Genomic DNA, 18,920 nt, shown 5'->3' on the forward strand with positions numbered 1-18,920 from the left:
TGCTAAAATATATGAATGATTTATCATTTTAAAAAAAAATATGTTAGTAATAAATAAATAACGATAAATACAACTTTTGAAACTAAAAATTATAAAAATCCCACAAAAAATTCTACTTAAATTTAAGTTTAGTAATATTAGTATTTTTTTAATATTAATTAATACATGCGGATTTAAACAAAGCACTGAGAGTACTTCTCAATATACTGAATGTGTCGAATTTCTGAGTTTTCTTCAACTGTTAATTAAACTTCATAATCACTTATGTTACTATCTAATCATTAATTATATACAAAAATTTATATTTTTATTATTTTTAAAGCACATGGGCATAAAAATAGTGCTTCATATATGTACATTATACAGCACTAAAATCAGTGTTATAGATATTTGTAACTTAACAGATGTGTCACTGAGATACTGATTAAAAGAGTCATAAGAAACTGTCAATATGGTAAAAAAAAACTAAAAAAAAAATTGTTTAAAGCATACCAGAAAACCTAGTTCACAAATAATTACTCTCAAGAACTGTATATTGAAAAAATTGGAATTTAATGTATATTATACTCGTGTATGAAAATTCGGAACCCTACAGTAAGACGCCGATAATGTTTAATAAGCAGCCCAGCGCCACTTTCAAAAATTCCTTCTGTATGAGATTTACTTATAATTGTGGCAAAAAAACAATACAACTTCAGTAACAAAACTCAATTTATTGCGTTTTTAACAAGTAATACTAATAATTTTTTAAAATTAGGAAACAGCAATTCAACAACTACAACAAAAATAAAGCGAATTCAACTCCGCTTCTTTTCATCACACACCATTGTTGCTTTGGCGGTACTCGCGAAATAACGTCTAATAGCGTGGATCAACTTTATTGGAACCCACACAGTCATATAGATGGCAAACAACGCACAAGTCAGTACATCCAGCAACAAATACTGGTAAAGTGGCATGGATGCTCCATACGACTTCAAATATGGTGCACCCTTGTGACGCATGATGTACTCAATCCAGAAGGAAGCCTCATCAAGTGGATGCATTGGATTATCTTTGAATATTGCTGATACCTCTAAAGCTTTGCGCTTATATTTTGGATCATGTATGAGTAATTGTATATTATAGACCAAATCTTCTGTTGTCATATCAGCGAACACCAGAGAGCGTGCATATCCGCCACGCACAGACTTCACAGTATTACGATGTTGATCACCATACAATGGTATACAAAGCATTGGTATGGCATGGAAAATACCTTCTTGTGTGCCAAACAATCCACCATGAGTTATGAAGACCTTAACATTGCGATGTGCTAATATATCATTCTGAGGCATCCATTTTTTGATCATCACATTGGTGGGCAAATGACCGATAGATTCGTTTTCGTATTTCCATAAAACATTCTGTTTCAATTTACTGAATGCTTGCAATATCAAATTAATTTTTTCCTGTGGCACATCGGTGCTCTTGACATACGAACCCAAACTGAAGTAAACCACGCCATTTGTAGAACTATCCAAAAATTGCTGAAAAAGAGAATGGTAAAAACTTAATATAGGTATGCATCAACAATAAAGAAATTTATATTTGGTTAGGATGATTTTGTTGGTTATATAGACCTATTTCACTAGCCATATCAGAAAAAGGAAACCTCTAAACAGTTTTGCGATTTTAAGAAGTTGCAACTTTCTGAGACAAAGTCATCAAATATTTTTAAAGACTATTTTCAAACCTAACCTTAAATGAATTTTAATCCAGATCCCGTTGCCAAAATTTTATACACCTTAACCTACTGAAAATTATTATTTGTACAACAAGCATAAAGCCACACCAGACTAGCAAATCGTCCACCTATTTAATAAAAGCCGGAACATGTTTTATTCAAGAGTTTTAGATTACGTGGTCAGTTTGTTAACTGATTATCCACATAATTTTTAAAAAGTACACATACGACAAGAAACAATTGACAGGAGATCCTTATTATTCCATCTGAACAGAAATGGTATGCTTCATCGAAAATTATTATTTTCAGATGACAGCACAGGTCTCGAATATCAGTTAGGTAACACAGAATAAACCAAGCAAAATCTTACCTTTGCTTAAGTAAATGGATGAATTAGTTTCCATAAGTTTTTTTTTGATTATTATTCGATCGTCTGGCAGAGTGTTTTATTAAAAATCGGTTAATATTAAATTAAGCCTACGGTTCGCAAAGTTTCATGACTGTTCAAACTATCCTAACCAGTGTTTTACTGTTGATATTTTATTTACCTGTAAGTCATGTGGTAAGGGTTTGACTGGCTGAATGTGGGCACCACCTACATCTAGAAGCCCCGGCATGCTAGGTCGTGGTAAGTCAGTACTGCGATGACTGTTTATTAACATGAGTGAAATATTCTTCTCCAAATCACGCAATGAGGGCAATGGACCTGACACAGGAAATCGTAAATTTATTATTAATTGAACAATAGTTGGGATTTTTATATTATGTATAAACCCATGTAAATACTACCTACCTGCAATATGTTTTCCAAAGTGTTTCTCTGCCATTTCCTGCATTTTGGGTATATAAAACCAACTACGCATGATGTTATCATAAATCGAAAGATACACATTATAAGTTCGCTGCAGGAAAGTCATATGATCTGTGTGTGAAAGCAGTAGGTGCGGTATTACAGACCAAGGTGTCACCAGACCCATGGCATGATCCATATTGTCAGCATAGCCCATTGTACCAATAGTTACCAGAGGACAATTGAATTTGTGTGCGAACATTAGGAAGCTCTCATGAAAGAATTGTTCCAATATGACCAAATCAAATTTTTGGTCATTACTTGCTATTAACGCCTTCACTTTTGCATCGTTTAGTGCGTGTTCACTGGTCAGCAAACCAATATGCCACCACATCTGCATATTCTCAAAATCGCTGGAGAAACGCATTTTAAAAATGTTTTCCTTGGGCACTGATATATATAGTGAGAAGGTTGATGATATATAATATAATTTGAAATAGATAAACGCTTTTACTTACGATAGTAAGGTATATCAAATTTTGGATCCAGTATAAGTTCTGTCAAATTTGCATGCGGATGTTTAGTGGGATGATTATTCACTGAGGTAACATGATGGCCACGTTTGAGTAGATCACGTTGAAAATGTTCTAGCCACATCCAGTGACTTGGTGCCGGAAATGGACCCATAAATAGGATATTGTAACCCAAGACTAACTCAGGTACAAGTAGTGCGATCAAACTGAGTAGTGTGATTTTGGAGAACATCTTTAAAAAACAAATACAATTGTTAATATGACAAAAGTTGATAAATATATATATTGCTTTGATCTACATTTTGTGTATATATTCATTCGAAAATGGATGAATAAGTTTATGAGATAAGTATACTGATTCCATTACTTTATCTTATTTATTTTAAGGTCAAAAATTCTACAAGAGAGGTATTACAATGTTAGAGAAGCGCTGGAATGATTTTATTATTCTTGGAGAAAACAACGTTGTCGAATTTGGGCAAAAAGGTTGTTGGTATATGAAGTATCTTTTCTTCAGAAAACTTTTTACTTCATGATACCGAACATAATTAAAGTTAATTATATCGCATTATAGGCACAAATCTCTTTAGCTTTTTCATGGCCTAGGTTGACTTAATAAAAGGAAACGTTTTCGCACCTTTCCAACATATCATTTATATATCATAATACTGTCTATACTCGTATTAAACGCAGTTATAATGATACGCAGTTTTTTGTTTTTGGAATTCATTCGAGCTCTTCTTTGTTTTAGTTATCGTACATTTCTAAAATAATTGCTATACTTTGAACATTTTTTGTTAGCAATATTTTCCACATTTTTGTTGTTTTATAAATTATTTAATATGCACTTGATTTACCTTACGTGCAGCGAATACAGTTTTTAATAAACTCATAACATGCGGTTTTATAATTCATTTATTACAGAGGCGCAGCTATTTTTCTTTTTTAAAACAAAAAGGGATCGGAAAGAAAATTAAAAATATTTAAATAAAAATAAACTACAAAGAGAAAATATTACTTACTCTACTCGTCAATTCTAAAAACTCAGTAAAGGTCTCCAAATAGTGAAAACAACCATTGTTCCCGAAGGAACTGAGCCACCAGAATTACCCCAACAATGTCTCTTACCAGAATTAGTCAACCATCTTTATCGTAAAACAAAGCTTTAATTTTTATTAGTTACCTATGAATATCAGATAGTGAAAAATGTAGCAAGTCGCATGTAACAATGAACAGTAATCGTATGGGGATCGATCTTATTTAGTTGGCAGTGACACTAACAATATGGGTTTTTGTGAATATAGTGAAAGATTCCGTCTGTGAATGCCCAGCTCTAGTTAGAAGCAGTTCGAGGTTCTGTAGTGTTAATGCTTTTAGCTTTCTTCAGAAAGCGTTCAATGTTAAGTATAAATAGATCCTTCGCGTTAGGAACTGATATTATAATGTGCAATTAGAGTTTAAGTAAACTGGTCAACTGAAACGACCACGACATTAACATAAACTAATCTGCATTATAGTGAACAAATATATATTATAAAGCAGGAAAACATGTTTTTTTATATATCGAATTTAAGAAATTTCACCATTCAAGTAATTGATTTCCCCGTTAATGTAATAATCTGAATTTATATAGATGGACAAAAGAATGAGCCTAATGTGTAAGTCTTAAATTATATTATATCTCCACATATTTCTTTATAGCTGCATTAAAACTTTCGTACCTAGCTATAACTGCTTCAGCTTTCAGTTTGAAGGCAGGTTTGAATCAGTTTTTATAAAGAATATATTCACTTTCCCAATATATAAACTGATATGCTTATTTCTCTTGATTTAGAAAGAACATTATATTTTAATAGAATATCGATGTACTGAGTATTATAAGATCTGTTATAAGTGCTATCCCAGATAGCACAACAGGTTAAATACACTTACCCTAACCACAATAGGTAATAAGAATGTTAATATCTTTTAATTCAAAAAGCGAATCACTATAAGGATACTAAGAATCACGGTAATATTATTACTTGCTTATGTTAGGTTGGAGTTGAGGCCTTGTGTCCAAGAAAGTCCACTTGAACTCTAATAAGGGCCCTTTGTGGTACCACAGAAATAGGGTTGGTTGAAACATAGACTAAAAGGTCTGTAAATGACCAACGCTGAAAAGCAACGACTTCCCCAATCAGGTAAAGGTGAACCAACTTGACAATAATCTTGTTACAAATATGAAAAAATATGAAGTGGTGAATATAATGAATATGAATTGGAGAAAAAGTATTCATCATCCAAAATCAAGTATTATTACTATTATTTCTTTATTGTAGTATTCCTCAGTTAAATTTTAAAAAACGGAACACAATTTTCTTTTGTAGCTAATTTAAATCAGCAATTGAATGGTTACAGACGTCTGATTAAATTTAGAGACTTAGGTATGTAGAGACTTATATCAGTTGTTGGGACAGATGATAGTAGCTTATAATCGCTGGTATCCTAGCATTTTCACTAAGTTACTTTACTTCACGTCAAACTCGCTTCAAAAAATTTTTTTTTTACCAGAACCGTTTTCTACAACATTATTATATGTGGTTCTACTTTTTTTATCTGCTACCATACGCCTTAAATGTATTACGACATCAATCCGTTTTAGCACCGATTCGGAGATAAACATTTAGTCTATTCAATCTGTTTTTACTCTGTTTATAAGTTTAGAATGCAGAGGCACATAACAACTATTTCAGATACAAATACAAAGCTACAAAATTAATTCAAATCAAAGAATTTTGGACATAAACATCCCGTGTTGTATGACGTCAATAGCGGTAGCCACGGATTTGATTACGAGAATAAATGGAACAACTGTGATTTGAAGGATTTAAAAGCTATATATAAACAGTCTTTTTTATAACATGGAATTGATTGAGTATTGCAAGTCAAAGCCAAAGCTTCAACTGTAAATTAAGGGGCTTTGCAAAATATTGCATCTGCATATTTGTATCTGACGAATATTTGTCTTTTCTAATTGTTTATTTATGGAATATTGTGCCTTACATGAAATAACAATGCTTCAATCTGTGGCTTTTTAAAGCCACGCATATAAATTGGTCTTTGTTAAGATCAGCAATTTTCAAGGGATCAGCTTAACACAAGGTATATGACGTCATGTCATATACAAAATACTTGCTATTTAGAGAGAACTCCAATCTTCGCTCTTCCGCTCATTGTCAAATTTAAATTCGCACAGCTTGATAAAGACGACCTCGAAGCAGGAATATAAGTCGACCTTTAAAAACTCTTTGAAGATTTTAGAGAAAGGATCGAGTATTGCTTGCAATAACTTTGATGATTACTTTAAAGGCTAGTCGCAATGAATAGTTAAGCTTCTGTTGCAGCATTTATTTATTTCGAATCATAGGTTGTAGGTGTACGCAGGTTCACTTCCACTCCTGGGATGGGTGCAGCGTTCCCCTATAGTTTTACTTTTAGATATACCAATGATCGAGTTAGAAATGATTGTATTCATATACATCAATATAGCTTTTTCGAAAACCGAATACATTGTTTTTTTATACTCAACACAACTGTTTAACCTTGCAGTCTCTAGGTCGTCGCAAGTACGTCACTGTCTATACCTTCTTATCAGACAAATTCAGATTTTGTTAAGCGTTTTTAATTTATCATATTTACATTTTTGTTTATATTTGTGTTAATTTTGCAATTATTTTTTTTTTCGTTCAATAAAGTTATTGTTTGCCCAGACTTTCAGTTTTACGGTTATTGCAGTTCAAGATACTTCCTCGTCGTGCGAGTAAAACTGAAATGTGAAGCCATGCGCTCCACTTTTGCTATGCATATTTTTATTTTATCTCTAAAAAGTATTAGATATATTTCATATGAAATTACTTACTTAATTAAATATATATTAAATTACATTAGTTGCAATTGGGATGACCTTCGACCGCTTCATATAGTTAGCATATTAAGTACAATATTTAAGGCTATTCTCTCTTAAAATTTAAAAAGTTCAAACTTGAAATTTAAAAACTAATTCATAAATATTAATATATATACATATATATTTAATATGTGGCAGTGGTTATCACGTACTTAAAATGTTTAAATCATATATCTTGACATAAATTGCTTGATGGAGTTCAACAAAATGGGAAAGTATTTAAGATACGTTATTGCAGAACTGAAGCAAAAAATAAAAAAGAATAAAAGCTATTGCTATTATTATTAATTCGTGGCAGGTATGACCCCACTTGATCGGAACGTAGTACAAAAAAAAGTTTCTTCTTTCTATAATCTGTCTTCAACTTGAATCTTTTCCCATAATTCCAACTGCCAATGCGCTGCGTGAAAAGATCACAACCGTGAAGTATGTGGGCGATCAGGCCTATGATCTCCTTAATGGTTTCATTGAAAGAATATTTTTCCTACATGTGAATCTTCGATTGGCATTACTTTCTTCTGATCTCGGATTCCACAGTGAGTAAATCATAGTTTAAAACTGCCCTTAATTAAAAGATATTGCAAATACAAGGTACCCAAGAGTTTTCAACGAACTGACAAAGTTTTTTGATTGCGCCAATATTGAAATAGAGGTTCACTGAAATGTGGAATGAATTTGCTCACAACAGCTAAAACATTTCAGTTTCAGAATCGGCTTCAGAATCGGCTTTTTTCTCCATTTAAAAACTTAGTTATGATTTAATTTTTAATATAGCATATGTAAAATGTGAGCACTATTTCAGGCTCACATAGTACAAATAAAGTAATAGAGATAAATAAAGTCGTATATTGTATATATAAATATATATCTGTACCTATTGGAATCCTAACAAGAATTAGGATATGTAAGTGGCAGACAAAAGCTCTATTGAGTTCCTTAACTGTTACTGCCTGGACTGTAAAATAAGATAGAAACACTCAAAAACTCCAACAAAGGTATCGAAAAACGATAAATATAGATTTAGAGACGCATCCGACTGCTTAAACTCCAAATGAAGAACTCTAGACAAAACTAACCAAACGTCTATTAATGTTGAAATTCAAAAGCGAATATTTGGGTGGACAGGCCATACCCTGTGTAAACCTTGTGACGATATCCCGTACGCAGCGCTAACATGGAATCCCCAGGAAACCCGGCATAGAGGCAGACCAACGACAATATGGCGAAGAACAATTAATACTGAAACATGCAAATCGTTTAACGAACCTCGACAAATTTCGGAAAATAGAGATACTTGGAAATCATTTGTTGTGTCCTTAGACTCCTAATGGTGTATGAAATAAAATAAAATAATAATAGATTTGGAAGGTTCGATAAATACCACAATTGATTTAGCCGGAAACAACGATATTTCAATAATTATACGACAGCACAACGGAACTTAATGCAACTGAAACTTTCTATTACTATTAGAAGCCAAGATGCACGGCAATTGTAATAAATCTATATAAAGCTAATCTTGATTATTAACCCTGAGTGTTTAGGGTTTTAATAAGTTGTTCTCTGAAGTTACTTTTTAAACCAACATATTTCGGACCTTTATCTGAATTTTAATTATTCGATATAATTTTTCAATCTATACCTGAACTAACTAATCAGTATACGACTATAAGCTCTCAAATGAAATCACTGAGCTGCATCGATGTTATAGCCAATATTTTATTTTCTAACCAATAGAAAGCAGAAGAATTATATGGTTAAAATTTTAGATCTTATTAGATATTATATTTCATAAAAATGTACGGATATGACTTGTAGGTATGACTCTGGAATAGTATTACATATGTCAATAGAAAGCAGAAGAATTATGTGGTTAAAATTTTAGATCTTATTAGATATTATATTTCATAAAAATGTACGGATATGACTTGTAGGTATGACTCTGGAATATTATTACATATGTCAACAGAAAGCAGAAGAATTATGTGGTTAAAATTTTAGATCTTATTAGATATTATAAAAATGTCATAAAATAAAAATGTACGGATATGACTTGTTGGTATGACTCTGGAATATTATTACATACATTAAGACTGAAAAGTTTTCGGAAATTCTCATTTAAAATTCGCGCGCTGTATATTTTTCGATATTTTAAGTTTATGTAGTTTGGCAGCACTGTCCTTAATTACTATGCCAAAAATGAGCGCGATCTGTCAGACAGTTCGTTTACGGCAGCTGTTGAAACCAGTTCCCCTCAGTAGTGCGTTGCGAAATGTCTTCGACGGTCGTACGACCGTCCTGAAAGGCTTTGTACCACTCATAAACTTGAGTTTTCGATAAAACTGATTCCCCATAAGCCTTTTGTAGCATTCGCAACGATTCTGCACACGAAATTTCGTTCGAAACACAAAATTTGATGCAAACTCTTTGTCCAATATTTTTTTCCATTGTTTTTTTCGCAACGCACTACTGAGGTGAACTGGTTTCAACAGCTGCCGTAAACGAACTGTCTGACAGATCGCGCTCATTTTTGGCATAGTAATTGTGGTTAATTTCTGCCAAACTACATAAACTTAAAATATCGAAAAATATACAGCGCGCGAATTTTAAATGAGAATTTCCGAAAACTTTTCGGTCTTAATGTATGTCAACAGAAAGCAGAAGAATTATGTGGTTAAAATTTTAGATCTTATTAGATATTATATTTCATAAAAATGTACGGATATGACTTGTTGGTATGACTCTGGAATATTTATACTTCTTAATTGGCAGACTTAGATAAAAAAGATCTGATCAATATTTTGAGAAAAACAATTTTTTTTATTTTTAGAAACAATTCAAATAGTTTTAAAGTGCATGTTTTTATGAAGTAATAAAGAGAAAATAATGTTTACTTAATGGCTTTGAATTCTATTTTAAAATTATTATCATTAATTGACGCCTGCTATTCGTTCCGCATTGAAACTAAATAATAACTTAGTGCATTTTATGAAACAATGAAAAAGCAGTTAAGGCATCTGCCATGTGAATTGCCGATAAAGATACAACTATCAACTGTTAAGTCTTGATTACAAATAGAAAAATATTTCCGTAAGAAAAAACATGTGCAAAAGCTGTCTTATCAGTAACAGATTAACCTTCTTCTCACCACAAACATTTATAAATAAAATATGAAACCAATGAGCAGTCAAGAAGAAATGGGTTAAAGGTACTTTATTTAATGCGAATGAATTGCTGATAATGATAATGATCTATGGGCTATCTGACAACGAAATAAACTGAATAAGATTTTTCATATACAAGTACAGGGTGTTTTCCCTTGAAATGCACTAAGTTCAGAACAAAATTTTTTGCTTCAAGAATTGAAGAAAATGTGTTTTTACGATGGGCGTCAGTTTGTAATATCGATGGAGAAGGAACCTTGGTCATGCAAATTACACAAATTGTTTTTTTTTACATGTTAAATTAAAAATTATTTTTCCTTAGTGGACTAATTTAATTGGAAACATCTTGAAAATAATAAAAGTAATTATATTTTATATATTGAATATTCGAATAATTTATTGTTTTTCTGACCAAACTTTATTTATATATTTTTTAAGAAACTTAATATTTTAAGATATATATGAACTACGTGGGTAAGAAAAAATCATACCTAGTCTTTAATATCATAAGGGGTCTGCACAAAGTATGCTCCTTTTCTGCCTTTACACGCATAGTATAAGAAAAATATATTAAATTTGGTTATGTGTTTGAGACACTGTAAAGCTAATATCAGTGTCTCTATCTTGTCTATACAAGTCCCAATACATACATTGTCAGACGCGGTATTCTTGCTCAGTGTAGCTGTTTATCTGTCCATCTATCTTTCTGTTTGTGTTTCGGCATATCTGATCGCCTGTCTATCTGTCTATCCTCCTAACTATCTATATATCTTAATGTTAATATATCTGTCTGTCTGTGTGTTATATGTATATCAATACGAACACTTAAAACCTATAATTATAATATTAATATTATTACTATACACCACTACGATTTTGAAATAGATTATGTCGATTTTAAGTCTAATTTCGACAATAAATAATAATCATCATCATCAGTTCCTATATCTCCCATTGGAGAGCATAGAGCCTCAATAAGCAATAAAATAAATAATAGTATTTGTCCTCTTTTTCGGAGTTGTGTGATCCAAAAGTTCCTCTTATTTACACATCACTGCAGAGTAAAAGCTGACGGTTTCATTTCATTCAACTCCCAATAAGTAGTAGTAATAGTATTTAAATCTACAGTGTTTTGTTAGGGTTCATAATATTATTCTAACATTGTTTTTCATTAAGTTCAACAAATACTGATATTGACTTCGGTTATAGTAGGGACCTATAAGCGATTGGGAATATGACTATATATGTCATACTATATAATACAAATATATGAACTGAATAACCTGAATTAATTAATCTTTATTATTAATGAACGTAGTTAGTTAAAATTTTGTATGCAATAAATTAAATTACAACCGTTGAATTCAGTATACAATCTCTATATAAACTAACGTTTCAGATACTATAACCACAATTAACAAAACTACTGACTACATAATATTATCTCTATTTTATAGCTATATTGGTCTTAAATCTGTGATTCAGAGACATTTTTCACATTCTACAATATAAAGGAATCAATAGTTAGAGATAAATCTTTCTATAGATGGCTACTGTATATATAAAATGCTTTTTACTGTCTTATCAGATGTATACAGGTAAGTGCTTAAACTTGCCGGCGCTTGCCATAGATGATATATAGGCACACTTCTCATATTTTAAAAGAGTGATATTTATTTTGGACAAATTTTTTAAGAAGCAATGTAGATTTTACGTCTACTTACAAAGTTTGAGGGTAAAGTTCTCATACCATTGGTTTAGTTCTTCCGTTACCAGACACTTTCAAATCAAAAGAATTCTTAGACTAAATTCAGACCAATACTAACTGTAACCAAATATGAAGTCAGTCCATCTGAATTTGCGTATAGCTGTATTGTAACACAATACCGGAATCATTGGATTCCGGTTCACATTTTTATATGAAATTTTTTTTCCACTTTTAAACATTAACACCTACGAATGCTGCAAATAAGTCTTTAGATTTTCTACCAAAAATAATACTGATCGGGGCGAAAGTACAGCTAGGTCATGATCCTCATCCAACATGCTATATTTTTTTAGCAAACATTGAGCACATAAGATGAGTTAGACTATTTAATTATTAATACATCTAAGGTTAAACACAGCACTTCACAATTATTTCAGGAACTGTCACAACACTTGATGAAACTTGCCATAAATAATGTTGATCAGGTTGAAAGCTATATCGGTTCAACACTGAATCATGTCCCAAATTTAGGTCAAGTGAAGTATAAGTATAGTTAAAAGCGAAAAATCTTTCTGTTGGGTGCTATCCTCTTATCTTAGCAGTTTATATGAACCGCTTTTGGGTTCGCTATATTATTTAGAAAATAATATAGAAAATAATTCACTTTTAATAAATATGTTGAGAACACTTTGTTATGTTGTTTATGATTTAATTTTAAGGAACTATAATTGAGATCAGTCTTATGACTAGAATTTTTTTTTCAATATCGACTGTTTAATATTTTTTATCTAACTAAAGTTAAAATTATCAAAATAAAAAATATAAATGAATGAATTAAGTAAAAATCTATTCAAGATATACCAGATAAAATCAAAATTAAATTCATTATCTAACTCTTGTTCAGTTGTTTTTTTTTTTTTTTTTTGTAATAGAGTTAACTATCCATTAAGTGAAACACTTCCTTATTGTCTTCTCCATTTACTTTGTATAGCACAAAATCCTACATTCACTTTTAGTGCAACTGCATTCGAATATTAAAAAACTAATTTCCTTACATAAATTAAATTTTATGTAGATAGATGTAGATGTAGATATTTTGTTAACAAATTTTTATTCAAAAGATTGAATTCATGCCAAATTTTTCTTTTTTTTTTTAATTAGCAGTGGTCGTGTGAAAACTGGTACGAACCTTTTTCCCCACAGCAAATCGAGTACGAATTCTTTTTAATGACTTAAGAATTAACAAATTAATTCTTTTTTATGTTTGATAATTTTTTTAATAATTCTTAAAAAAAATGTTTTTTTTTCGTAAACTAATTTCTATCACTTTTTTATATGCAAAAATTCGTGCGAGAACTCTAAAACGCGTCCGCTTAACCGCAAAGCGCAGTTATCACTGCCAAATGCAAGTGCAAGGCGAATGTGAATGCGGACACGAAATGCACTGGCGAATTCAATCCAATGTCGCGACAAAGCGCAATTCGGGAGCGCTAAAAATGCATGAAAAAATTCGATTCTGCAACTTTTTTTTCGTTTAATTCGAATGGAACTCAATCGAAATGCAACAACATCAACGCTCGTAATTATACGACTGGCAACAACACGTTTGTTGGAGCAAACCTCAACCCTGACAATGAAATTTTCGCAATGTCAGTGGCAACAGACAATGCGAATAGCAAGAGAAATGCTCATGAAATTCGAGTTCGAACGCAACAAGTGAAAAAACAGTGGCGTGCACAACATTTTTTCAATGGTGAAATTTTACATATAATATTTCATTCATTTACAGCCCAACTAACTCTAGATAAGTATACTTTGTGTTCAATTCGTAAACATACTCCTTCTATTGTTACAGAAATACATATGTCCAGTCGGCACGTCCTCCACGAAACGAATTGGATCAATCGTTTCCGAGTATATATATGTGAGTCTGCACATCTTTTACTAGATAACTAAAATGTAGATAAATGTAGGCTTTTACATAATTCCACGGGGATGGAAAGTGCAAAATAAACCATATTTCAAAACTCTGAAATTGATATTCTTAATTGTGGGTATGACAGCCTTTTTAGTTTCCACACCCCATTAATTGAATTTGATATCAACAATATCTTATTTCAACTTGTCAACAAGCTCAATTACCTTGAGATCTTGCTCTCTCCCAATTATAGCTTCATTCCTCATATTAGATAAGCCAGCCTAATACATATCGAACTATTTATGCCCTTCTCTGGCATAATGAACAAAGTTATAACGACTAGTACTCCACAATTCCCTTGTTTACATTAACGCTAAAATTACCCGCTTCGACGAATAGCTACTATCATATTTTCGGCAGTATGATCGCACTACCACCGTCCCGCCGGTTATTAAAGTCCCATTAAGTCTCATTCATGGACTTTTTACCTAATAATTATTCTATGATTCTTGAATTATTTCTTATCACCAATCTAACCTGTTTCCTTCTACCATTCGTATGCTTTTGCTTAGACAAGTTATTATTTATTAACGTTTAAACTATTTATTTTGAGTCTCTTATTCATGATCCCAATAACAGGTATCTTCATTTTTAAGCCCCAAAAAGTGGTTTTATTAAGTTTACATACCGCATGTTGTCCTTTTATGCCGTCCATCTTCTATAAAATAACCAAAAACATTTAGTTAAGTTAGCTAGTTAGTCAGTTCAAACTTTTATAAGCTTTTCAAGCTATTACTTTACGTCATTATGCTTAGCAGAAAGTAAAGTAGGTATACCTATGGGACATTGATGTGTATTGAAATATAGGCAATCATAGGATCAATGAGTACTCGTATTTGGGCAATAAAGGTATTGTATCAAATCTTATGTACAAATTCTGCAATGGAAAAACTGAGTCACTGGAATATATACTAAGATAACGCACTAAGATGCACAGAAACAAGAGCGGAACACATGGAATCATAATTAATACCAAGCAAGAAATTAGCAACACTATGAGCTTGTCACTCACTCATCAACCTAAATTACAATGTTAAAGCTATTTGAGCCAGTGCACTTGATCACTTCTACTCTTTATTAACTCGAGATATCTTCAAAACCCACCTCTCTACGCCTTGACTATGATTATTCTTTATCACTTCATCAGACTAATAATTGACCTCAGATCTGCACACCTCCCCAAGGAGCCTGTAACCAGTGTTGGTAAGTCTGTTAAACAGCATGAATTCGCACGTTAATGGAATATCTACTCCAACTGGTAGCTATAATCGTGTGCAAAATCTTCCTGCCACAGCAGCAAGAACGGTCTTGAAACTGTGGAATTAAATTCACGAAACATTTATGAATGAAACCGGAACGATTCAATTAAATCAAAACTGGATAAGATTAGAAATAAAGAAAGAGTTATATACCGAAAGATTTATATTGCAATATTAATTTATTTATTTATAAAAAACAATGTCTTCCAAATCTCTTCAATACTTTCCAGCTCTCCAGCTCCAGGAACATTTAGTATTTATGAGTGAGTGGTTTGCTAAGATACGAATATATTGAAGCATTAATATTGATTAGCGAGATTCAAAATAAAAATTAAAATAAAAAAATTTAAATTTTTTATTTAAATGTTGTTTTTGTGTTCTTTGTTACAAGGAAAATTATAAAAATATATCTCACCACAGACCCAGTTTTTTATTGTCACAAACATTATAAAATCACAAAAAAATTAATAACTTGCAAATGCGACGACTTTTATTACTTTGAGTGCAATTGCACCTTTTTGTTTTGAATTACTTGCGATTTAAAGTACAACAAAATAACAGATATAATTTTTTATCTCAAAAAGATAAGAACCTCAAATTAACAGAACAAATAATTTAATAAATATATGAAGTCGTTGACTTGTTTAAAATTTCACGAAGAAATCAATTTAAAATTTATCTTCTGGATTTGCTGCGATTGTTGTCTTCAGTTTTGATTAAGTTGACAAAAATGTTTTATCTCAAAATATTGCATAAATTACATATGTAATGTATTTGAATATATATATGAAACATAATCGTCTTAATCCGCCCCTGCCTTTAAAACAATAATTGTAAACTGCTTCCATAAATTTGGAGAAACGGTTTAATGGCATGATCAACTCATCGCCCTTCAAATTGTTGCTACTTGTTTACTCCAAATTTATAGAAACGGTAAACTAGCATGTTTTAAATAAACTAAGGTACTATATTGTATAATGGAAAATAAGAAATAAATCTTTAACTTCAACAATCTAGTTGAAAAGAGGTATTTGATACTAAATACATTACTTATACAAATGTATATATGTGCCATACTCATACACTCTAAATAATAACACAATACACTGTTAATTGTATACGTTCAGATAGATCTGTTAAAGGTTTTAAAAATATCGACTTAAAATAAATGTATTCCTACCAATTAATAGCTGTAATAACATGAATAGCATCTCTACTCGCCAGAATGACTATATATCATCTATATTGTAAACATGTATGGTATAATATTCATCGAGAAGGAAGAAACGAATCACAGCAAAAATTTTATGTACCTAATCCAAACTAATAACGAAAAACTGCTCTCTCTTCAAGATAGTATAGTAGTAGAGTGGATGATTTTTTTTTTGTGGTGAAGAGGTGGAATGGTGTGTCCGATTCCCTAACATTAATATGTAGTATACGAACTAAAACACCCCCTCTTCAGCGAGTAGTGTCGATGATAAAGGTAGTCAATTATACAAAGTGCATTACTGAACTCTCTCCAAAGTGGGTGCTATTAACATGCAATTCCCACAGCAATTTTATAAACCTCAAATGAATAATCCGGTGATAAATATTTACTTCGAATAAAGAAATGGTCTACAAAACAAAATTTATTCAATAGGACATATTCTATTCATCATCAGGATAAGAACAAATTAATAAACATTAATTAATATTAATAAAATATATACTTTCGTCATGTTTTTGGTTCCGTTGCACTTTTTAATATATGTGTGTAGAGCGGGGCTGTCGCGGACCCGCAGCTAACTTTTGTACGGCCCGCGACATGTTTTTAATCTACTACAAATACAAAAACTTTTTTTTGGTGTCCTGGTAAAACATTATTTTATTTTTATGATATACCAAATAAATAAATTTAAATTGATAAATGAATACAACTAAATATAACATTATAACCGTGTTTTTAGATGTTACGTTTCTGTACTTAAATGCACACCGTTTATGACAGATAATCGTAAACAATGGAATCATCTAAATCTAATTAAGTCCAAATTTACAACATTTTGAAGAATGGGTTCAGTATAACTACAACTACTTGCACCAACTGCTAAATAAAGTAAATAAGAAGAACAAAGAAAGGCCTAATAGAAGTTAAGATTAGAAGAAAAATATAGATGATAATGTTATGTTATATCAGAACTCATGCAAATTTCCTTGCACAAAAACAAAAAAATAAAAATTTTGCGTTATTATAGAAGCGAAAAAAATCTATAAATTTATATTTTTCTGAAAGCCTACATAAACATCGACGTATTAGAAATAGAAGTTCAATTAAAAAAAAATAATATTTAAATAGATAGACCATATAAGAGCGGGGTGACATCACTTAATATCGGTGTATGTTCGCAAGTCTACTTTGCTCAAGTTGAGGACAGGATAAACTTCAGTCATTCAGTTGACCATTGGCCCAACAATCTCCAACAAAAGTTGAGTATGAATAACAAACATTAAGTTTATTTTTATATTAACTTATTTTTAAATTAAGTAATTAAATTAAATTACTATACGGACGCTCTGTTTTTTACGACATCGTCAGATATTTCAAAACACTGCGTTATGATGATTAGCAAATACTCCTTGTGCTTAACAAATAAACAAAAGACAATGCAAGCTGATAAGCTAGCTGATAAAATTAGCTAACAAGTCAGTATTATACTAAACCTATTTATACGATTACAAGGCAGATATGTGGATCTTGGTAGTATATTCTTTCCAAACTAACGACAGCATCTTCACTCCCAAGTTAAGCACCCTAAGTGACTACATGTTAACTATAAGGTGGAATTAGGTACTAATGATGGACTAAAGATGTTATTTTTCTCTATGCTTTAATATGTAAATCTATTCAAAATTTGCAATAATCGACGCATTTTGTAATCTAATCTCATAGTCAAATATATACAACCTCACTTGAGCTAAAAGAACACATCAAGCGTATCTGAAACTCTGACAATTATTTACAATTTTATGGTGTGTTTAACTGGCACTCCTCGTCAATAATGTAATTTCGCGCTAAATTCATGTTCTAATTGTTATTAACAATTCAAACTTAGTATATATATGTTGCGATAACATAAATTAATGAAACCAACAAAATTAATCAATTAAAGTGAATTTATCAAAGCCCTTAATTAAGACGAGCACAAAAACATTTTTAAGGCTACTACTTTTGCATCCGCAGCTTGGAGTGTGCGCTATTATTTTTTTAAAAATACGAGTATCTAAAAACAAAAAACCCATAAAACCAAACAATTAAGATACAAAAATAGAAGAATCACCACTCAATTTAATATTACATCTATAAATTGCTAAATAAAGATCGAACACACCCGCTTTGGATTTTCGACGAATTTCTTCCAAAATTAATTTTTTCATTAGAAGCGCAGCGGTTGTTGCGCATGATTAGCGCTTCACGAAGACGTGGACAGAGCAAAAAACCTCCACTTAAACGCAGAAGTGCTTATAAGCCATGCACTTAATTTCTTCTCAGCTGGAAAGGATGGCAGCACCCTCCATAAATTTCTATTTGAGCTAAAAAAAGAGGATTAAAAGCGACCTCAGTAAATTAACTTTTGCCCCATCTTGTGTAAATCTTTTTATTGCAACTACTCATCAAATTAAATAATTTACTACTCGTATACGAGTACATACATATTTTCGCTCATATGTATGGCAATAGAAGTACATCCATATGTTCTCCATACAGTTTTTAGAAGAAGTAAAATTAGATGAACCTAGTTCACTCGATATTAAGTCTATCTACTTTCT

The 18,920-nt window shown here is 31.3% G+C and overlaps 1 protein-coding gene across 1 annotated transcript; it reads right to left on the reverse strand.

Moving 5' to 3' along the window:
* Positions 1 to 716: 716 nt before the first annotated feature.
* LOC119690017 (UDP-glycosyltransferase UGT5-like) lies at positions 717 to 13,455 on the reverse strand. The gene is made up of 5 exons (XM_038104991.1): positions 13,060 to 13,455; positions 3,035 to 3,281; positions 2,520 to 2,966; positions 2,275 to 2,432; positions 717 to 1,529 (listed from the first exon to the last, which is right to left on the reverse strand). Exons 2-5 carry the CDS (start codon positions 3,279 to 3,281, stop codon positions 798 to 800), a joined length of 1,584 nt encoding a protein of 527 aa, XP_037960919.1. The 5' UTR covers positions 13,060 to 13,455; the 3' UTR covers positions 717 to 797.
* Positions 13,456 to 18,920: the final 5,465 nt, after the last annotated feature.

Source organism: Teleopsis dalmanni, chromosome X (genome assembly GCF_002237135.1).
Source record: "Teleopsis dalmanni isolate 2A chromosome X, ASM223713v2, whole genome shotgun sequence".
In the NCBI taxonomy this organism is placed as follows: Eukaryota; Metazoa; Arthropoda; class Insecta; order Diptera; family Diopsidae; genus Teleopsis; species Teleopsis dalmanni.

Coding starts and splice junctions, on each gene's coding strand:
- LOC119690017 (XM_038104991.1), bottom strand. CDS start 3,281: ATGTTCTCCAAAATCACACTACTCAGTTTGATCGCACTACTTGTACCT. Junction 2,967..3,034: donor ATTTGATATACCTTACTATC/GTAAGTAAAAGC, acceptor TATATATATCAG/TGCCCAAGGAAAACATTTTT. Junction 1,530..2,274: donor CCTTACCACATGACTTACAG/GTAAATAAAATA, acceptor TCTCTTTTTCAG/CAATTTTTGGATAGTTCTAC.